The following is a 23,295-nucleotide window of genomic DNA, read 5'->3' as shown; positions in this document are numbered from 1 at the left end:
TCTGTGTGTGTGTATTATACATACTATACTTTGTCACACACACACACACACACATAGTTTCACCCTGGGAGATTTCCTTGGCTTTACCTTCCAATCCTTGCATTGAATTGTGTGTGTAATCAGTGACTCAATTTTACATTTCAAAGAGTGCTTTGCAATTCTCCAATAGTTCTTTTAATTTTTTGATAGCATCTCATTCTTGTTTTATGGATCTCGTTTTCTTTATTTTCGTTAAGGATACTAATTAGGACTTTAAAACGTTCTCTTCCTAACTACCCCTGGAGTCAGTTGCTGCGTGTGTATGTGCGTTTGTGTGTGGGTGTCTGTCGGTCTGTCTGTCTCTTGTGTTGTTGATTGCCTCCAGTATCTGGTGAGCCTCAGGTTTAAACGGAGAGCTGCACTGTGTTTTCTAGGAGGCTGGGGTGGGTGCTGTCTGCGGCTTGATATGCGGGTCTCCTTCCAGGCAGGGAGGACTGAGAGGGAGGTCTGTGCTCCCAGTCAGATCTTGGCCTTTGTCTTTATTCTTCTACTTGTGGGTGAGTGAGCAGGTGCTGGCCTTCAGGCCGAGGAGCCCAAACAGAATGTATGGGCTTCAAACTCTTAGAGCAGTCATAGTTTCCCTCCTAAAGAGTTTATTAAATTCCCTTAGACCTTTCTTTTCAGCTGCAGTTACGTGCTTGGCTGTGCGTGGTCCGCATTCTTGGGAACCTGGGCCTAGAAGGGGGAGCTGGGGGAGAGTGTGGGGAGCTAAGTGGTACAATGATTGGGTAAACAGACTTAATGCCCTCCCCCACCGGCTTAAGGCGCCCCCCGCACCCCCCCCACCCCACGTTCTCAGTCCTCTTCCCCACCCCTGCCCTCCTTCACTGCCTAGTCCAAGCCCTGAGCTTCTCCAGGGTTCTGCTTGGCAGACTGGCCGCCTCCTGGCTCCTCTTCCCCTGAAGCCCTTTCTAAGTATATTTGAGCCTGCAGCCCCCCTGCTCTGTTTGATCTGTCAACCTGCTTTCATCCTCTTCCCATCTTTCCAGAAATCTATTCTTATATCCCCTTCCCAGTTTTCACACTTCTATGGGCTTATTCCATTTTTTTTTAAGTTATATTATCACTTTTAAAAGATTGCAGGATGCCTTCTCAAACCAGAGCTTCCCTAGAGGTTTTTGATGAAGTAACTTTAAAAAGTTCAAGTGTACTGTGCTATACAGCAGAAATTAGACAACTTGTAAATCAACTATATTTCAAAGAAAACAGTTCAAGTGGACAGTGTAAATGAAAAGTTGGTAGAAAACATCACCTACTGCAAGAACCTTTAGTAGATGGCATCTGTCTTATCAGAGGAGCAGAAAGTGGTTATGAAAAGGAGGGAAGAAAAAGAAGGAAACAATGTGGGGCAACTGGCAAATAAATAGAAAGAGTGAGATTCTGAGCAGAAAAAAGTGCAGAAAATGGGGAAGGAGGGTCGTTTGCCTTAGCAGACTCTCAGAGAGGCTGGGAAGATGTGGACTGTCCTGATTCTAAGATGTCAGCCTCAGTGCCTGCATCCTAGGAGCCTCATCGGATTAACTCATCTCTGGGGTGAGGGTGCCCCTCAGGATCAGAGCCTTTCAGAGGAAACCCCTCATCTGGCATCCAAAGCCCTCTATAACACAGCCACCTATTATCTCTCAGGTCCTATTGCTCCCTCCCCCTCCCCCACCCCAATACCTTTTTCTCTAGCCACACTGGACTTCTTGCTGTGGCTTGTACAATTTCTATGTCTCCCCGTCTACCCTCGGCTGACCCTCTTCCCTCTATCTGGGAGGCCTTCCTGCCCATCTCTACCTTTAAAAAGTCTATCTACCAAACTTAAGAGGAGAGAGGTTGGGAGTGGGGATTGCTCCACGGGCAAAACCAATCACAGCTGCAAAGGACCAGGTGATGCTTTGCTCTCTTCTGTAAAATGTAATCTCAGAAATGAAAGCAGACACCAGTTCTGTTTATCTGTAGCCAGAGCTTAATCTCAACCAATGCAAGTACTGTGTGCTAGAAACCCCACCTGGAGTGGAGAAGGAACCAGCCCCCAGTCTGTAAGTTCCTCAAGGGGGAGCACTTTCTCTCCTGCGAAGCAGCTTGGTGGCATATCCTGGAGAGGTAACAGTACAGGAAAAAAAAATTCTGCCCTTATCCCTGTATTCCAGGACCCTCTCTTGTGGCACCTGTCACATCCTCCCTCCAGGTTTAGTTATCTGTGTGCAGGCACTTCTACTGTAACAACATCGATACGTCCTAAAAATGTTACCTTCTGCAAACAGACTCATGGAAAAACAAGATTGCGCAGACCACTCAAAGCGTACAGAATGTTGTATCCAAAGCCCTCGAAGCTCAACAATGCATCCTAATCCCAGTAAAAACACTAGCACAGTGAAGTCATTAGAGAGCATCTGCAACCTACCTCATGTCCGTTTATCCTCTGAAACCTTAAATCTGGGGGCCTGTGCTTCTTTTTTCAAGAGGTAGATCATGGGTGTATGAATTTCTAATAAAGAACTAAAGATCGGATGTAGATGGAGCCTTCTTCACTAATCCACTGTTTTAATACATGAGGAAGTGACTTCACCCACCCTAAGCCTCCCCAGAAAACAGCACGAACCTCTGTGGTTCCTACAGCCATGAGACTAGCTATACTTGCACTAAAGTTTCAGGTTTTCTTTCTTTAAGTCTATGTCTATTGCTAAATGTATTCATTTTCTATGGCTGTAACAAATTACTGCAGACTTAATGTCTTAAAATGACAGAAATTTATTAGCTTACAGTTTGGGTGGTCAGAAGTCTTAACTGTGCTCAAATCAAGGTGTTGAGGGCTGATTCCTTCTGAAAGCTGTGTGTATTTTTTGGGGGGGGGTCGGTTCTCTTGCCTTTTCTAGCGTCTAGGGGCTGCCCACACTCCCTGGCTCATGGCCCCATCCTCCACCCTCAAAACCAGCAGTGGCTGGTTGAGTCTTCCTCCGTGGGGTCACTGACACTCTCTGTCTCCCTCTTTCACTTAGAAAGACCGTCGTGATTATACTGGGCCACCTGGATAAACCCGGATCATCTCCCCACAGCCTGGTCAGCTGATTAGCAACCTTAACGCCCTCTGTGACCTTAATTCCCCCTTGCCACGTAATGTAACATGTTCACAAATTCTGGGGATTAGGTTGTGGACATCTTTGGCGGGGTAGGGTGAGGAATTATTCTATCTACCACCCTCAGGTTTTTCTTTAATTGTGTAAAGCCTGTCCCTGATCACTTCAAAGCATTTTCAAGATCAGAAAAATGCATAAGAACCAACACAGCTTCCACTTTACCTGACTGTCATTCCTGTATAGTGGTGCATGAAGTAATTCACATGAAAGGAACACGTGCTATAGCAAAGCCTGTGTCTCATTCCTCCCATGAGAATGTGAACCCCCTGACGGTAGGGGCTTTGTCCTTCTTTTGCATTCCTCACCGCACATTCCACACTGTGGATGTGCCAATAAAGAGCTACTTAAGTTATTGCAAAGTCGATAAGTATCTGTACCTCTAAAGCTACACTTTGGATTAAGGATGAAGTATAATCCACTGTCCAAGAAAAGAATTAAGAGACAAAAAAACGTTGGGAGGGAAAACCCTGTACCTTGAGCACAAAGTTGTCCTCAGCCTGCAGCTTCAGCTCCACCACAGCCTTCCTAACCAAAGCTTCGAAGTTGAGGTCTGTCCTCCGAGGGACATTCAGGGCAGGAAACAGGTCCCCGATCAGGCCCATGAACACGGGTATGTCATCTGTCACAATCTTGGGGATGTTGAAGTCTCGCAGGGAGCGCATCAGGACCTGGTCCTCGGGCCGGTCAGGATCTCCTCGCTTCAGGGATCCCGCCACCACCAGCACAGACTTGATGGCCCTCAGGCCCCAGTCATAGTGATCCTGCGGGAAGGCAGCAGGGTTAGACGAGAGCTGCTGGGATGCACAACCCCACGGGCTCGGGCTAGTGTCCGCAGGATTAGATAGCACACCAGTACTAGGTCACTTTTGAGGCCAAGGCAGAGGCAAAGGAAAAGATTAACGACATAGTAGATCATGATCCAGGATCCTAGTTCCTGGTCTGACATTAGTCACTTTTCTGGCTGTTACGACGACAGAGCAGACACAGAGCATATGGGGGGCTGGGGGTCAGGGAGGTTAAACAGACCGCTTCCAAACCTATCTGGCTACTCCTTGAACATTCAGAGGGTGGAAGGGTTGTCAAGGAGGGAGATGTGTTACTTCTCAGAGGTGGCCGAAGGTGAGCGTACTTGCCTCAAAGAGGCCTTCAAACTCTGAGAAAAGGAGAAGAAAAAAAGTTCCTTAAAATTTTTGTCAAAGGAGGCACCCAGAGGTCACAGGTTCTGAGCGTAGGCTCGTGGGATGGTGGAGCACACTGCTGACACCAGGGCTGGGAGTGGAGTGGTGAGGAAGGGGTGGAGCGTGCGGTCCAGAGCACAGACTCTGAGCTCAGACAGACCTCGGTTCAAGTCCCAGCTCTGCTACTTGCTTCACAGCAGGTCGTTATTTAATTAGAGCTGTGATGCTTGTTACAGAGGACAATTCAGTGTGCAAGGAACGCAGAAACATAAAACTGACTCAGGACCCCACTCCTGAGGCTGGGGACAACCCGTTCCTTCCAGCCTTGACTGCACTTCCTCCTCATCTGGGCTTCACTGGATCCCAGGTCTTCCTTTTCTTTCAACTTTTTATTTATTTATTTATTTATTTATTTTTGGCTGTGTTGGGTCTTCGTTGCTGCACTCGGGCTTTCTCTAGTTGCGGCGAGCGGGGGCTACTCTTCGTTGCAGTGCGCGGGCTTCTCATTGTGGTGGCTTCTCTTGTTGCAGGGCATGGGCTCTAGGCGCGCAGGCTTCAGTAGTTGTGGCACGCGGGCTCAGTAGTTGTGGCTCTGGGGCTCTAGAGCAAAGGCTCAGTAGTTGAGGCTCACGGGCTCTAGAGTGCAGGCTCAGCAGTTGTGGTGCACAGGCTTAGCTGCTTCATGGCATGTGGGATCTTCTCAGACCAGGGCTTGAACCCGTGTCCCCTGCATTGGCAGGCAGATTCTTAACCACTGTGCCACCAGGGAAGTCCCCTCAGGCCTTCCTTGATATTGTTTCTTCAGGGAAGTCTGATCCTTAGCCCAGGCGCAGCCACCGTGTCCTTCGCCTTCATCATACACTGAACTGAAAGAGCAGCGCAGGTGCAGGAGCACACCCCGGGGAGGGCTGTGACCTGGCACCTCGGAAGAGGCAGGAGACAGGGCCGCACGTGGTCTTTTGCAGACAGTGATAAGGACGCTGGTCTTTATCCTAAGTACAATGAGTACCATTTTTAAATGACCCCTCCAGCTGGTGGCTAAAGAATAGACATGATGGACTAGAGTAGAGGTAGAGAAACTAGTAGAGAGGAACTTCCAAGCAAGAGACATGGGTGCTTGCAACAAAAGTGGTAGAAAGAAAGAAGTATTTGAGAAATATCCACAGGGTAGAAAGAACAGCCGTTCATTCATGATTAAATGTGGGGCTGAGGAAGAGGAAGGTGTCAAGGATAACTCCAGGCTTCCAGAATCAGCAAGTGAGTAAGCGATTGTTCTCCTGAAGCCCTGAATGCAGCAGTGGGCCTGCGGTGGAGCTGGCAGGACCACTGGCTTTAGATACTGAGCTGGAGGTGCATTTTAGACAATCAGGGGACCTGTGGCATAGACCACTGAATATACAGGCTTTGAGTTCAACAGAGAAATCTGGGATCGAGACGGGAAGGTGAGTCACTGGGCTGAAGCCACTGGTGGCTGAGAACCAACAGAGAGGATGCAGTGAGCCAGGGCCTGGGAAGTGTTGAGAAAACAGGGGAGGTGGCTTCTCTTTTTTTTTTTCCTAAATCCATTTTGGACAGATTTCACAGGACTCAGAGGGCTCACTTTGTGGCAGCAAAGGTGATCCAAGTAAACACCCGAAAGGAAAGAGAAACTCATTGGGAACGCCTAGGAAGCCTGACTGGCTGTCCGTGACACCAAGAAATTCTCCATCTAAGGCATAAACCTTGGAGGCTCTGGGTCATGTTGTAAGGTCTCTTCTGGAAGGGGGCCGGCCCTGGGCAGAAGCCACACTTAAGGAGCAGCAGCAATGAGCAGCGCGGTGCTGCTTAATGCCTGACTCTCTCTCCCCCAACTTCCTCCCATCTCTCGTTCCTTCAGGTACAGACCACTCCCTCCAAGGGCTTTCATTCGCCACTGCAATGTTTCTCATGGGACACTGGTGATCTATGAGGTGCTGCTAAGTATTCTACTAAAAAGGGAGTTCTGTGGCCAAATTGTTCTGTTTTTTTTTAATGCTGGGCTAAGAAAATGAACATGAATCTTTATAGATGTTTCTAGAGCGTGTAATATGCTTATGGGCACAGTGACTCTCTATGAGAAGGTTTTAATGTTTCCCTAACACACTGGCTCCAGAACCCGTCCAGAGCTGGGACAATCACACGCAACTGGTCACCTGGTCTAACCAGGGATTGTACCTGTTTAGAGAGAAGCTCTGTGCACAACTTGTAAAGGGTGATGAACTTCCTGGCTAGTAACCGTGCTTCAATGAATCCTTCCGCCACAAGCATGATTTCACAGATCAACTCAAAGTCTGGAACGACCATTGCGCAAGGCCTGTGTAAGGGAGACAGAGGGCTGAGACAGTCCCAACCACAGTGGAGGGGAGCTTGTAAGACAAGAGACACTGGCTGAGATCACGGACGGAGGCATGTGAGAGTGTGAAAACTGAGACCTTAGCAATTATTTCACTGAAGACTTTCAATGTTAAGATGAGTTAGTAAGGATAAAGGGAGTAAACTCTCTTGCTCAAGGTGATGGATGATGTGAGCAGATAGGGACAGAGGTGGGGCTACAATGCAAGTCTTGTAACTTGGGTCCAGTGTGCCTTATACAAGGCACAGATTAGTAAAGCCTCAGTAATTAGCAGATTACCAATTAGTGATCTTCTATCATAGATTAGGGGCTAAGGTTGAGGAATAGAGTCTCTCTTGTTATCTGCAAGAAAATGAGAATCTATTTCTCCTCCTCAAAACTTGTCTCCTCCAAGTCTAGATGATCAAACTTATTCTATGCTTATTTGCATACAAATGTCAGTACGTAATTCTGAGGTCTGAAGTAGGCACCTATGAACCCCACTTTGCCACAAAATGGCAAATATGAGAATATAGAAGGGGATTTTTGTCTATATATAAGGATTTATTGTGATTTTTTTCCCCTCTAGGTCTAGAAACATTTTATTTTAAAATTAGTTAATTTTAAAATTAATTCATTAGGTATGTGATAGGAGACTAAAGTTGTTACGTTTCTTTAATTGCATTTTCCCTACACTGATATAAAATTTTCAAAAACGTATCATTCAAGTACATTTTTCCCTTATATTATATTATATTAGAATCAAATTCAAAGGAGCAAGCAAATACTTAGATTCTCAAAATTAATTTGTAACCTAAAATAAGGTTAAATATGCATCCGTACAACAGAGTGCAATGCAGCTGTGAAAAATAATGCTGTAGAAGAAAAACTATTTAATGACACAGGAAAACATTAATTAATGAAGGCAGGGTACTAAACTCTATGGAGTCTGATCCCAAGTTTGAAAAAGAAATACTCTGCCCCCACAATACTGGAAGGCAGGTGGCAAGGGGTCACACTGACTTTCTCTGGATGATAGGACTGGGGTGGGCAGAGCAGAGTCTGGAATCAGACTGCCTAGGTTCAAACTCTAGTTCTGCTGCTTACTAATTGGGTTACTAGCTAACCTTAGTAACTACGGTTACCACCCTGGGAAATCTGCTGAATCTGTTTTCTCACAGTTCAAAGGGGGATCCTAATAGTATCTACCTCATAGGGTTTTTGTGAGAGTTAAATGTGAAAGTAGATGTTTGTACTTATTATTTTTACAAGTACTTTTCTGTTTTTCCCCCAAATTTTCTTCTATGGGTATATGTTCCCTTTAAATTCAGGGGAAAAAGTGTGAGGAATAATTCTTATCAGGGTGATAACCCCTATCCAGTATTGTTCATAGCACACAGTTTACTTAATAAATACTTTGCATAAGCAAATAGTGATCAGTATAGTACTCTGTGGCACCAGTTCCCACAGCCTGCTGACATTCTTGGTTAAGGTGGGGACCTGCCTGAAGGAGGAGGTACCGCCCCACCCCTGGAGCAGTGAAAGTGAGGGACTGAAGGACACAGGGAGCTTTCCAGTGGCCTCCTGGGCCTCTGTGTCCGCAACAGAGAGCGCTGGGTCTCAGTCCAAAGACGAGACAGACAGCTTTGTTTTCGCTCTCACAGCCTCCCTCTCAGGTACCAGTTCAGTAGACAGACAATCAGAAGCCATGAAGGATCTTTCAGCTTTCTCTTTGTTGGGCTGACTTCTCTTTTCTGAAAAAAGAACGAAGACTCCAGCCCCTGCTAGGAAATGCTTTTGTGTTTTCTTATCTCAATAAAGAAAATTTAAAAGCGTGGCAATATCCACTGGTGGCAAAGGTAAAATAAAAGAGGTGCTATCATGTGTCACCTGTGAGATGGTCATTCAGCACAGCTCTTCGTAGAAAGCAATTCGGTAATGTGTATCAAGAGCCTTAAAAAAGTTCCTCCCTGTTAATTCAGTGATTCCATTCCTGGGAAGCTAGCCAAAGAAAATAATCATGCATACAAAAAAAAAATACTTATGTATATTATACCATGATGAATAAATTTATTTTAACTGTTATATTTAACTACTGTGGACTAGTTAACTACATTGTGGACCATGCATTTGACAGAATAAAATGCAGTCATGAAATGAGATTTCTTAAGAATACCTAACAGAAGAAGAAACCATTTACGATAGAATTATGATAGACTATGAAATGAAAATACAAAACTGTGTGTAGACCACACACGTAGACTACAAATGCATGACTTTATATGCCTGTAAAGAAAAGAACACAATTAAGCAAAAAATAATTTTACTGGTGATGGCATTAAACGTGGTTTTGTAAAATCTACCTTTTAATATGCTCCACATTTCTTTTAATGTATATGTCATACATTTTCAGTGGAAAAAATAAAAGAAGCTTCTCTCCGGGGCCCTTGCACGGGGCAGAGCAGACGCTCACCTGAACAGAGCCTTGAGGTTTTCTGGCAGCTCCGTGCGGCCGGCGTAGCCTGGGTTCATGGTGATGAAGATGCCCACAGAAGGGTTCAGGCTAATCTCCTCTCCAAGGAAGTTGAACCGCTGCTTCTTATCTCGAATTGCATCTTGAATGGTTTTTACCTGGTGAACAAGTCATCGGAAAATGATCCCTCTACGTACCAGAGGTGGAGCGGTAGCTAAGGCTGGGACCCTGTGGTCACACAACACAAACACTTGCTCTGGGCCCCCCTTCATGGAAGGACAGGCCTGGCGACTGCATCCTGGGCTCTTTACCGATGGGCACTGGGTGCATGTCCAAAAGAAATCTGGCCACCCGTATCCCCATATCCACGCTTATCACATGGTGCCTAAGAGGTTGGGGGTGAACAGCAAACAACCCTGACCGCCAGTCCTGTCCACACCCTCCGCTATCTTGAGCATCGTTCTGTATTATGTCATGTGATCCTCACCAGGATGCTCTGAGCGCGGGCTCTTTAGTACCGTCATCCCAAGAGGTAGAGTAGTTTGCTGAGCCCTACACAGCTGCTAAGTGCTGGCGTCTGCATCTGAATCCAGGCACGTGGATTCTGGAGCCTGGGCTCTTAGCTGCTACACGGTGGAGAGAACGCTAGGACCTACCCCCTAGGCTTGTTCTAGGAGTAAATGAAATAAAGTCCGCAAGGAGTTTAGCACACAGAAAACGCTCAAAAATAGCAGCTAACATGGGCACTCTTGATGTGACCGCCGCCATCACTGCAGTGTGTCCTCATCTGGATCTAACCCTCTCGGCTACCCCTCCGTCTACATCTCTGGAACGAACCTGGAAAACACAGGCGACTCCGGTAGGGATGGAGGGTATGGTGAGGAGCGGGGGACAAAGCAAAGGGAGGCTGGGCCAGATCCCCAGGGGCTATGCGTGCCTTTCTAAAGAGATTAGACTTTTCCTTAAATGTGGTCTGGAGCCGGAGGGGATTTAATAAGCTGAAGGTGGACCTAGTTAGATCTAGATTCTAGATCATACTTATAGCAGTGGAAGGAGAGAGAGAAATGAACATCTGGTGCTTTGGAAAAGCGTGTGTGATAATGATCAGCAAAAGAAGAAGGGAAGACAAAAGGGGCTCACTTGTCCAGCCAGGCCTGGAATGTCTCTGAGTATTTCTAGCCTCTCAGGGCTCTTGAGAGCAAAGCCGGGAAGCTGGGGCCGGGGCAAAGGTTTGAATGAGGCTCCATGCCTATCAGCTGTGATCGGGGTATTTAGAATAGTCAGGGGTTCCGTGGAGTTGGGCTGCAGGGATATGTGTGTGTGCGTGTGTGTGTGTGAGTGAGAGGGACAGAGTCAGAGACAGAAAGACAGAGAGAGAGAGAGAGAGAGAGAGAGAGAGAGAGAGAGAGAGAGAGAAGCACAGAGAAAAACAGCTGGAGTGTATAGAAGAGAGAAGGAGAGAGGAACAGTTGGATCTTAAACAAGAAGAAAGACAGAGAGCCAGCTGGACCACGTACCAGAGAGAGATAGAGACAGAGAGAGACAGCGATACAGAGAAGGAGAGGGAGGGAGAGAGAGAGAGCTGGACCATAAACAAAAGAAAGAGAGAGACAGACAGAGACAGAGAGAATTAAAGCTGGAACACTTATAAAAGAGAGAGACAGAAACAGAGAGACAGCTGGACCAGAGAGACAGCCACACAGCCAGACAGAGACAGAGAGAGAGAAGGAGAGAGAGAGGAAGAGAGCCTGAAGGCCGCTGGGCCATCCACCGCGGGCGAGGCTCTCTCCAGTGCCTGGAAGGGCGGCATCTGCCAGAGCGCCTGGCGGGTCCACGGTTGCGATTCCGCTGCTTTGCCAAGTGAAGCTCTGATGACAGAACGCGTCTGAGCTCACAGCAGTTAGCTGGAGGCTGAAACGTCTTTTCTGCGCACAGCATGTCAGTGTGTCCTGGCAGAGGCAGCCTCCAGCACCCAGCACGCTGGCCTAACAGCTTGGGCTCTGCTGGTTCCCATGGCACTCGTAGCACTGCTGGGCCATGGGGCCTCTCGCCACCCTCATCACCCCGCGAGGCCTGAGAGTGGGGAAGGCTGGGGTCTCTCCTTCCGCCCCGGTCCTGCCACCTGTAAAATACACAGAGCTCTCTCCTTGTGGCGGAGTAGGGAAGGGACTTTCATTACTACTTGCAAATGGCTCTGACACCTTTGGGCTAAGGCCAGAGCCCGGGACCCTTTCTGCCACTCGCTCTGACTCAGCACTCTCTCCTGCACCCCGAGGCCCAGACACCTCACGCTCAGTGAGAATCTGTGCGGCACTGTAGGACTTGCAGCATCTGTGCTTTTGTGTAAAATTCCGCGGGGGCTCTTGAGGGAGAGTGTTGGACAGACTCGAGGAGGCAGTTAAGGCTGGAGCCTCACTGCTGAGAGCAGCCTCTGATGGCCCGGCTCACGCAGGACAGGAGGCCGTCTGCCTGGCATTTCCTTGCTGCCTTAAAAGCAGCTGAGGTCCAGAGAACAAGCTACTGGACTGTAACAGTGCCCAGGGTCCAGGGGGCCTGGTAAAGTCCGGAGGTCCTTCAGGAGGCGGTGGGGTGGGGGGTGGGGTGTGGGTAGAAGCAGGTGAACCGGGATCATACGGATTAAACTGCAGCCCAGCCAGGTGGAGGTGCACACACAGGTAGGTACGGACTGTATCTAAGGTGCCAGGTACACTCCTCACTCGTGGGGGTCCGTTTCCCCGCTAGAGACTCATCACTTTTGCCATGGGGAACAATAGCGGAGTAATAACTGTCATTTACTGAGCCCTTGATATGTACCAGGCACTCTTCTGAGAATTTTATATGAATTAACCCATTCAGTCCTTTCAACAGCTGTATGAGATGGGTGGATCCTCATTTCATAGATGGGGAAACTGAGGCTGAAGGCAGTGAAGACTGTGCTACAGTCCTGGAAGATGCAGGCGTTAGGGGAGGCATGAGGGAACTCTATACTATTTTGCAACTTTTCTGTAATTGGTTTTCTATGATTTCCTACAATTCTAAAATAAATTCAAAATAAAAAGTTAAAAGAAAAATGAAACTTGCCAGATGTCCAACAGTTGGTAAGCGGGGCAACCTGCGTTAAAATCGGGCAGTCTGGGGCCAAAGCATATACTTTTAGCCACTTCCCCACACGGCCTTCTACCAGTAGGAACACTGCCAGCCACACACAGCTCCTCATCTAATATATACCATTTCAGAGAAATTTGTTTTGCTCTGAAAATAATCATGCTTGTTACAATTTAGAGACATAGGTTTCCATGAAAAAAAAAAAGGTGCTTTCTCCACCCATTAAGGAAACAAGCAAAAATGGAGAGCTATGTAGAAACCAGTGTCCTCTACTGGGGGTGATTTTGCACCTGCCCTCCCCAGGAGACATTTGGCCACATATGGAGACATGTTTGTTGTCACAACTAGGGGGGAGGTTGCTGCTTGTGTCTAGTGGGTAGAGGCCAGGGATGTAGCTAAACATCCTGAAACGCACAAGACAGATTCTTGCAACAAAGAATTTTCAGGCCCAAGACAGCCTTAGTGCCTAAGTTGAGAAAACCATGATCTGGACCAAACATTTTACCAATGAGGAAACTGAGGCCAAGAAGATGTAAGTGACTTGTCCACCATTCCACACCTGTGTCCCTGGGTCCTACCAAATTCACATGCACATTCTTGGCCCCAGCCCAGACTGACCAAGTCAGAAATTCTGGTGGTGTGGTCCAACAAAGCATCTTTTAATAAGCCCTCCGGGTGATTCTGATGCATGCTGAAGTCCAAGAACCACTGCAGTCCAGTCAGTTCTTCGATTTCTACTCGTACTTGCTTCTGCCCAGGTGTCTCCATTCACACCTGCAGACTGACCCCCCTCCACCTCTCAAGGAGCCTGAGTCCTCTGATCCTTCTGCCCCACCTGCCATGGAGAGGACATGTCCCTGCAGCCCACTCACCTGGACCAGCCAGGCTTGATCCTGTGGGTCTTGGTGTGAACCCAAGCTCCACGGTCCTCAAGCATTTTCTCTTTACTTCACAATCTCCCTCTCAACTCTGGTTCTCAATGTTTGCTGAACATGAGAACCATGCAGGAAGGTATTTTTTGAACTTTGATGCCTAGGTCCTGCCCCAGACCAATGAAATCAAAATCTTTGGGGTGGAGACTGTGCATTTGTGCACTGCTATTTTTCAGAATTGCCAGGCAATTCTAACGTGCAACCAGGGTGGAGAATACCGCACCCAGGGCAGCTTGTCTCCAACTTCATGGTGCCTATGTCCCACTGGGCGTCTTGTGAAAACGCAGATTCTGTTACAGCAGGTCTGTGGTGGGTTTGAGAGTCTGCGTTTCTAATAGGTGCCCAGGGGATGCTGATGCTGTTGGTCCGCCGCTGGAGCAGCACGGGGCTAGCTGCCACCACCCGACCCAGCAACCCCCACTGTCCATTCTCAGGAGTGGTCTTGCCCCGGGACCACAATGCCCCATTCCAATTCATGACCCTCCACTGCCTCTCGACTAGATGGGCTCACTTTCTTTCAGTTTCTATAGGCTTTAACTGCACCTCTTGAATGGAACTTCCTTCCTGCCTTATATTTTAGATGCATGTGTAGGTCTTACTTCTCTATATTGCAGCCCAGCTCTGACATCAAATAATCAGTCCTGCTATCTACACAAGCCACGTGTGCTTGTCTGACCACAGTGGCTTGACTGGATATCTTAAGAATGACATCTTTCCCTCCAAAGACTGGAAGTTGGTGATCACAGACGGTTCTGCCCCTATACCCTCCCACCCAGGTAGGGCCTTGCATCAGACACACTGGTGAAGAATCAAAGTCATCCCATCTTACCCGCAGGTGATAAATTTTAAGGAGGTCATCGGCTAGCCCTAGGCTATGCTCCTCCTCTCAGCTTTTTCTCCACACCCCTCTATGTTGCCCCCCTACGTTCTAGGGAAGTGGCCCATTCATTCTGTGGTCCCCTGGGGTCATTCTCTTCTCCAGCCTTTGCCCCCAAATGCCATGCATTATTAAAATCCTGCCTGGCTCACTCCATGCTTCTCTCTGCAGTGGCAGATTAGAGTCTGCTGCCTTCAGGAAGTACAAACCACTCATCACTTTTAACATTTAAAAAAATATTTCTATGTTTTACCTTAGACCTTAAACTCCTATATAAAGGGTGTTACATGGGAGTTCCCTTGGCTCTGAGAGGCTAGCATTTGTTCAGCTCCTTGAGTACTTGGAACACTGCTATGATGGGCTCCCGAGTCCCTGCTAGCTGCTCTGCTGCTTCTAGCCACTTGCTGCCCCAGCCCAGCCCACTACCAGGGCTCGTACCTGTGGAAGGGACAAAGTGGCAGGGATGCCTGACCAGGCAGTGTGGAGGGGGACCAGGGGCTGGAGGTACAGAGTAGTGGCACATGTCCCCTGGCCCACATAACCCGAGGCCTAGGGAGCTGATTGCAACAGTAGTGGCAAAATTCCCCCAAAAAGTATGTAGTAACTTATACGTTTTAAAAATAACAGAGTAATTGTTCTTGGAATTGCCACAGTTTTCCCAATTGGATATGCAATTCTGCTTGACCAATCTGACAGAGACATGAAAATTTCCACCTCCAAGAATACTGAGGCATGCTCACTTTTGTAGAAGTTACTGGGAAGAGGGGCACAGACATGTGAGGAGAGGAAAGGAGGAGAGTCAGGAGAGGAGGGGTAAGGCGGGTAGAACTGTCACAGCTGGTGCAGCTTCTGCACCAATATGCCAGCCTGGATTGCAGCGTGAACAGTTAGTGCAATTTTCTCCTTGGATGGGTCTATGATTTTAAATGGTACTATCTCAGATTTTGCCCAGGCTGTTGTCAGACCACTTTCTTGAGAATGTTTCCTATGATGTATTCCTAGACGAGAGTGTGGAAGCATCAGAGAATTCCAGATTGAATTTATTTCATTTAATTCCAGAAGCAAAAGGGAATTAATCTTGAACTCACCACTGATCTTGTGTTTGGCAATTTCAAAATACTGTAAGGCAAATCCACAGCGTCTGTCTACTATGCACTGGGGACAGTGGCTGTTGGGCAGTGCCTCATCGGTTAGGACACTGTTAAGTTTGTTAAGATAGCCAGAGCCTGGCCGGCTGAGAAGGAGTGAACAGTGCAGGGGAGACTGCTGAGACCAGGGAGTAGACCCTTCTTCCCTGTGCTGTGTTCCAGCCTTCTACTTTTCTTCAACCCATTTCCTGCAGGGTTCAGGTAATAATGATAGTAACGATGAACATCACCCCCACCCCCACCATCATCATCATCGTGGTCATCACCATCATCATCACCACCACCATTACCACCATCACCATGGTCATCACCATCAGCATCAGCATCACCACCACCATTACCACCATCACCATCAGCATCAGCATCACCACCACCATTACCACCATCACCATGGTCATCACCATCATCATCATCACCATCACCGCCACCATCAACATCACCACCACCATTACCACCACCATCACCATCACCATCATAACAGAGACTAACATCTATTGTGTGCTTACTATGTGTAGGGCTTTGTTTTAAGTGCTTTACATATGTTAACTCAATAATTACTACAACTGCATCTAGTAGGTATTAGTATTATTAACTCCCTTTACAAATGTGGAACTTGAGACATGGACTTGCCCAAGGTCACACAGCTAGTAAAGTGGCAGAACCAGAACTGAACACTGGCAGTGTGGTTTCAGAGCTTACACACATAACCACTTCTCCCCTGCCTTGTCTGGCTAACTTCACTCTACAAGAACCTGCTTCTTTTAAAAGCCGAATTCCATGTGGAACTTGTTTATACCTCTGGAGCCCAAGAAGAGGTCTCTGCTGACCTTGTTGTGGCTCCCACCTTTTGCTCTTCCCCTGGGCTCCTTGGGGGGACACATGGAGACAGCCCGTCAGCAACCACAGGCACTGGGTGCTGCATCGGGACACCACAGGTGTGACTATTCATGATGAATGGTCCTGGGTTTAAGTGAGGCAGTAACAGCAGCACAGCCTAGCTGATGAGAACAAGAAGTGCTCTCCAGAAGCTGTGGGAAGAAGCCAGGAAAGGGGGCAGAAAATCATAAAAGCAAAGATGAAAGAGGTGGACATAAAGATGGGTAGAAATAATTATGGGTTATCGATCCCAATAGACACTGTGGCAAGAAGCTTATGCTTCTCTCTTGATTTTCAGAACCCTTCTAGGCCTAGAATTAGTACTTCAAGAAAGGTTCATTTTCTTTTACTCTACATCTTATATCACAAAACTCAAACAGTCTTTACAGAAGCATCATGCCTGGTTCCAAGTTGTGAGGTGACTACTTACAGGTGAATGCAGTCAGTGGACGTGTTTTGTTTGTTCAGCTCAGGTTTTGTTTTTGATTAAATAAATTGCCAACTTTTGGAAATCTAGAGATTTTTAATAAAAATCTGGACTCTCAGCTTCTCCTTAAAATGTAAAGGATCTGGCAACACCGGCCTCATATTCTCACGAGGCAGAGGTGTGCTGGTAAACGTGTAACAACCAGCTCTCCAGGGAAAAACAAATGCCCCTGTAGGATTTGCCCATTTCCGTGGCAGCCAACGTCAGGCTGCCAGTGTGACGGCACAATCAGCTCTTGTGAACCAAGCCAGTCAAAGGTTTTCAGCTGAGAGGGTGTTCAGGCAGCTCTGTGCCTTACTTCTTCTACCTACTCCTACTGAATCAAACGACCCTAAGGAAAGGGAAGACCCCGTATCACTCCTGGGAACAAGAGAAGAACCTACATTTCTGCAACTTTCAGGAGCTTCACCAAGAAACAATGCAGACAAGCATCAGCAAGTTGGTACAAAGCAGACTTTCAGCAAAGGTTTGTTCACTTTTTTCTACCCCCGCTCTTTCTGCTGCTCCCACTGTCTATGGGATCCTTACCCAAATCCAAATCCTCTCCATCTTTTCAAGGCCTGGCTTCAAGATAACAGAAATCAAATCACATCTAGAACATTGAAGAGTGTCTCAAGAACTCAAGATTTTTGAAGTTAGGAATAGTGTCCTATTCAACTGGGGACCCTTCACACTGGCCTTGAGCACAGCACTGACTACGCTGTAGGTGTTTAGTAAGCGCTTCCTGGATGACCTGAAAGACAAGTGCCATGCTTAGGGGAAATCTAACCAAAAACTGATTTTCTTCATCCAACAACACTCATGCTGCCCCCTCACTTTGTCCATAATTAGGTGAGCGAGGCTGAGGGAGGTGGGGCGCCTGGCTAGGATGCTCAGCAAGGAAACGGATGAGCTGAATTTCAAGTCCTGGTCTGACAACTTCCCAAGTCTGTGCCTCTTCTAAGGAGCTGGGCTCTGCCATCTTTTTGGATCCTTTCCTACCCCTATGAAGCAGGTGCATGGATGTTCTTTCTTCCTGTTTCACAGAGGAGGAAATGGAAAATCATGGCCAGTAAATGGATCCATCTTGGTAGGGACCAGCACAATACCCACACCCTGCACCCAGGCCTGACTTTAGCAGGTGGAAGAAAGGTCAGGAAGTGCAACAGGGGAAAGGGTAGAGGCAAGTGGATGAGGAGAGGGTAAAAGCAAGAGGGTGTACAAGTCCTCAGTGCTTGGCACGAAGACCACAGCACTCGCATCAAGTTCTGGCCCCCATACCTGCACAGCCACCACTGACAAGACCTCCACGGAGATTCGATTAAACTCATCAAAACAGCCCCAGGCACCAGTCTGAGCAAGGCCCTTGTAGATGTTGCCGCAAGACTGCAACAAAATGTACAAAGATTAAATTACTATCTGCTGGGCTTACTGTTACGCATCTAAGTAATCTTGCATCCCCTTTATTGTAGAACTTCCAGTTCCCTAAAGACCACTGGTTAGAAACTCGTATTAAAATTTCAAGGACAATTAAAATTTTGATGGCTTTGGGTGCCAACATAAGTCATGGGATCAAACAGAACCTTTTCAAGACACTTCGACCAAAATCCCTTTAAAATGTCATCAGGCTTGTATTGATTCTGTAGCTTTCAAAATCCCAGGAAACGAATAAAATATTATATTTCTTGCACCATACAGACAAAAATCCTTCCACTCAGCCTTCGGCATGTGCTGATGAAAAAGTTTATGTCTGTCTCTTTGAATTCATGCAAAATACCCAGGTTTCCCAGAGTGATGGGAAGCTGGAGATGTGGGTGGGAAGGGATAACCTCTTTTGGAAATAAACTACAGGTAAATCTTTTTAAATGAGAGTAAGGGGATAATTTCAGATGGGAGATGGTATATCTGTCCTAAAAGTGAAAACCACTCTGGCCATTCAGTGTGAACTAGTAAACCATGGAGCCATATAAAGGGAGAGACGGCTGGGAGACACTCAAGGCCATTGGCAAGGAAACATCACTGATGTGCTCAGAACATGCAAATAGTCGAAAAGTCCATTCATTTACTCAGTGGGCAGTTTTTGACTATCTGCTCCATGCATAGCTCACGTGCTAGACCCAGAGAGGCTCAGTCCCTCTAAGAGCTTCTAGTTAGGTTGTGGAGATAAGGCATACAAATAAAACAGGTAAATTGCTACATGAGCAGTGGTTCCAATGGATAAATATAGATCACAAATGTTATGCAGTTCAGAGAGGGGTGGGTCAAAGTGCTCTAGATGGACCCGTTTTGCCAAAGAAGTGAATTTCACATAGTACTACAACAGCACTTTCCAAAGTTTATTTCATGGAATGCCAAAGCTGGGAGATGCTCCTCGAAGACAAGACTCTCTGGTAAATCAAGTTTGGAAAACACTGCTTTCTATAACCCACTTTGGTCAATTTACAATGTATAGGGGCATTTTAAGGGCCCTGAGAAGTCAGGCAAAATTAAATTAGTGCAACTTTGTTATATGGCTAGGATTTTTTTTTTTTCTCATGTGACCCCTGATTTTCTCAGAACGCATTCTGGCAAACATTAGCGTAGTGGAAGGAACACAAGAACAGAACCAGAAGATCTGGAGTATTGATATCTCACAGAAGTACATGGTATCTTCAGAACATACATTGGAATCATGGCTTAATAAGATAACAGTGTCTGTGCAGGCATAGCAGAAGGATAAGGGCTTTCCAGGAGGAGGAAGGATTATGGACAAAGGATGAGCAAAGTCATGGTATGTACAGAGAAAAATAAAGGTGTCATTTTGGCATGAAAGTTGATTTAATAAAGAGGGTCATGGTTCTGAAAAGGCTTGAATTATTATAAGAGATCTTTGGAGGTTTGGAGCAGAGAAAAACATGATTAAATCAGTATTTTAGGAGACCCAGTCTAACATCACATAAGCTAGGTTAGATGCGGGGCAGACTTTGAAAACAGAGGGAAGAAGCAACCCCACCTTTTACTAAGCTCCTTGAATTAAGTGATTTCTCTATTCATGCAACAAATCTACTCTGAGTCTGTGCTATGTGCTAGGGGTTGTCCTAGGTCATGAGGATTCAGCCCTGAACAAGGGAGAATTGACCCGATCCTCAGGGTTTTGGATCCTAACGGGGAAAACAGACAACGAACACTAAACTATCAGTAGTGATAAGTCCCAATGGAGTCTTAACATGAGGGTAATGTGGCTATTTATTTATTCATTCTGTTTTATTGAAATGTAATGGACATGTAGCTATTTCAGATTGAGAAGTCACAGTCTCCCTGAGGAGGTGACATAAGTTCTAGGCATTGTGTTTGTGTGCTCAAAAAAATTCTGCAGGTGGAAATTGCTAGTATTATATTCATGAGTGTGTGTGTGTGTATACATATGTATATATACACGTATATATAATAAAACGTAATATATATTTTATATTTCATTTATATGACATGCTTATATTCCCGAACTTCTGCTTAGTATTTGTGACATTTGACAGGTTGCCATATATACATGACATTTGACAGGTTGCCACACACACACATATATATATGTAAAATAATAAAACAACCTGTCTGGGGCTTCCCTGGTGGCGCAGTGGTTGAGAGTCCGCCTGCCGATGCAGGGGACACGGGTTCGTGCCCCGGTCTGGGAGGATCCCACATGCCGCGCGGAGCGGCTGGGCCCGTGAGCCATGGCCGCTGAGCCTGTGTGTCCGGAGCCTGTGCTCCGCAACAGGAGAGGCCACAACAGTGAGAGGCCCGCGTACCGCAAAAGGAAAAACAAACAAACAAACAAACAAGAAACAACCTGTCAACTATCACATATACACACATTACATATATGGATATCACATACACACATTATATATATATCGCCACCTGTCAAAGGTTATAAACACTAAGTCAGAGTTTTGAGAATCAAAATCCATGCTTCTCTAGCTAACAGTGGTTTTAAAACATTTTAAAGCTGTGGATATCTTTCATCAAATGGAAATCCAATACATAAAACAGAAGAAAGTAGAGTTTCCATAGGGGGATAATCATCACCCCACACTTTACCCCCAAGGGCCTGAGCAGAACCCAGGACTCCATGTGGCCCCGTTTTTTGACAGGAAACAATTAAGATGTCACCACAACAGCACAATGGTACCATTAGCTGGGCTGGGCTGGGCTGTTGCCTTGCCATAAGACGGTGAGTTTCTGGGACAGCATAAGGGCTCTCAGAATAAGGTTGAAGGCCTGGAAGCGAGAGCATTGCTGAAGGAAGAATAAACATTGCTGACTGATTGGAATGATGGAAGGAAGGACAGGAAACAATTAAGATGCCTTAAGATGTCCACCCTGGCCTACGGGGAAAAATAAGATGATTAGTATTGATGCGATGAGGAACCTGGCCGGAAGGAAACAGGGAGTCAGCAGGAACTGTCTGAGAAGAGTATTGACCGAATATGAGAGAAGGGCATCCAAACGGAGGCCGCTACTGCCTAGTTAAAGACACTACCAGAACTTGGGTTAAGCTGGAAAACAGATTCAGGAGTCATCCGTATAAAAGTAAAACTTGAAGTGATGAAAGGGAGTCAAAAATGAGATCAAGAAGGCAAGATCAGTTAGAATTGTGGAAGGATAATGTTTCAGAAGCGTAGAGAGCAGGGTTTCTCAAGGAGTGGGAGTTCTATAGTATTGAGGCCATGGAGAAGTCACAGAATTCCAGATACTTTCAGATGCAAAGTCATTTGATGTTTCAGCAATAGCCTCTCCAGATTGAGGTCCAGGGGGAAAGTATTGCTGCTATAATATGAAGAATGTCTTAGCACTAAAACAGCAACCATTTCCAGAGAAAGTGGCTAGTTTTATGGGTTTTCCAACCAGCACTAGTAGAGTAAAGCAAACCCTAACCCTAACCCTTTCCCCCAAGCCTCCACACAGTTCTTGAGTCCACCCTGTTACCCAACGCCTCCCTACAGAATTCCTGAGGCAGAGGGGATTGTGAGGGTCCTTGACAAAACCCAAACTCTCCTCTTTCCTCCTCCTCTGTTTCACCACCGACCCATGCCCTCCCCATGTTCACTAAGTATCATTTAATTTTTTCAAGCCTCTCAATCTTTCTTTTCCGTTTCTGCTACCCCATCATCTGGCTTCTCTGCTTCTCTGGTTTGAACGACTGCAATGTTCTTCCTAAAAATGTTCCTCCCCCCACTTCCAGTCTCTTCCTGTCTCCCTTCATCTGGCTGCCCAGGGAGTCTTCCTTAAAGACCGTTTGTCTTCATCACGCTCCTGCTTCAGTCCTGCAGCCTGCAGCGTTTCTGGGGCCTGACACGTCAAGGTCAGAGCTTCCCAGTGGTCTTGTGTTCCTCCTCTCCCTGCTCAACCCCATCTCCCAGCCTCCCCTGTTCCCCGAGCCACTCGAATGGACTCCACCATGGTTCCATGTTTGTTTCTAGCTTGCTCTCTGGAGATACTGAAACAGAATGGGCTGCTGTGAGTGACGCTGGTGAAGGCTCTTTCTGACCTTCACTCCTTTCCTCTCCTCACCCCAGACAAACCCTGTGAAGAGAGCTCAGGGTGAAGTCAGCACAGGGAGCAGGGGAAGGACAGCAACTGCACAAAGAACTCGGTCCTGTTTTTGAAGCTGATGTTTTAGTGGGTGGGGTTGAGTTAAAATGTCGCACGCCCTGTTTGGTGCTCATCCAAACCTTAACAACCTTAAACAACCTCAGCTCTCACCTCCTCCACGATGTCTGTTCTGACCAGTGCACTTGGTGGCTCTCCCACAGCTCTGGAGCATTCCAGGGATTAGAGTTCGTAGAACACGCATTAGCACTCAGGGTAATGCTGTCTGCTATCTCCCCTAATTATTTCATATATCGTTCCTGTCTCTCCTAATGGACTGGGTTATGCTCACCCTATCTATCTATCTATCTATCTATCTAACTATCTATCTGCCATTCATCTATTATCTCTCTCTCTCATTTCTCTGTCATCTACCTATGTATCTTTATTTTCTTTCTTTCTTCCTTCCTCCTTTCCTTCCTTCCTACCCATCTATCTCTTATATGTCTATCTATCTATCTATCATCTATCATTTATCTATCTATTTATATCTATCATTCATCTATTATCTCTCTCATCTCTGTCATCTGTTGACCTGCCTATGTTTTCTTTCTTTCCTTTTTTCCTTCCTTCTTTCTTCCTTTCTTTTTCTTTCTTTCTCTCTTTCTTTATCATCTATCTATCTACCTACCTATCTATCTCTGATATCCTCCCATGATTCCCAACAGATGCTGAGCAATGGTGATGCTCAATAAATTAAGTTGATTGCTGGTGTGTACTCTGAGATAAAAATAATTCTGAATAGCTGGACAACAAAGGGAAGAGGAGGTTTGCAAACTGCTTACTTATTGAGGCTGTTTGGTTACAAAGGATGTTTGGTGTCTAGGAAGGGATCACCTTACCTTTGCTGTATCTCACTACAGCTATGCCTACTGTTCTTGCTCTGATCTGTGTCTGTACTAGATGCACAGGACTGAAGCTTTGCACAGTTCAGACAGATTAAGGGCAGACTCCTCCTTTCACCCTGTACTCTTAGAGGAATTGGTGGGGTCAGGGTTCAGTAATAAGTTTTTTTTTTTTTTTTTTTTGCGTTACGCTGGTCTTTCACTGTTGTGGCCTCTCCCGTTGCGGAGCACAGGCTCCAGACGTGCAGGCTCAGCGGCC

The 23,295-nt window shown here is 46.5% G+C and overlaps 1 protein-coding gene across 1 annotated transcript in view; it reads right to left on the bottom strand.

The window, feature by feature from the left end:
- The window catches only part of DNAH9 (dynein axonemal heavy chain 9), a gene marked incomplete at both ends in the record, with an annotated part of 297,882 nt that overhangs the window by 166,774 nt on the left and 107,813 nt on the right, over window positions 1–23,295 (bottom strand). Inside the window, 4 exons of the mRNA XM_082861738.1 lie at window positions 3,635–3,922; window positions 6,533–6,671; window positions 9,163–9,320; window positions 17,848–17,952. Of these exons, the coding sequence (XP_082717864.1) occupies window positions 3,635–3,922; window positions 6,533–6,671; window positions 9,163–9,320; window positions 17,848–17,952 (690 nt within the window). The remainder of the gene's footprint in view (window positions 1–3,634; window positions 3,923–6,532; window positions 6,672–9,162; window positions 9,321–17,847; window positions 17,953–23,295) is intronic.

Source organism: Leucopleurus acutus (genome assembly GCF_964270905.1).
Source record: "Leucopleurus acutus genome assembly, chromosome: 19".
NCBI classification, from domain to species: domain Eukaryota; kingdom Metazoa; phylum Chordata; class Mammalia; order Artiodactyla; family Delphinidae; genus Leucopleurus; species Leucopleurus acutus.
The sequence above is the reverse complement of the archived record's forward strand: the minus strand, read 5'-3'. Positions and strand labels throughout refer to the sequence as shown.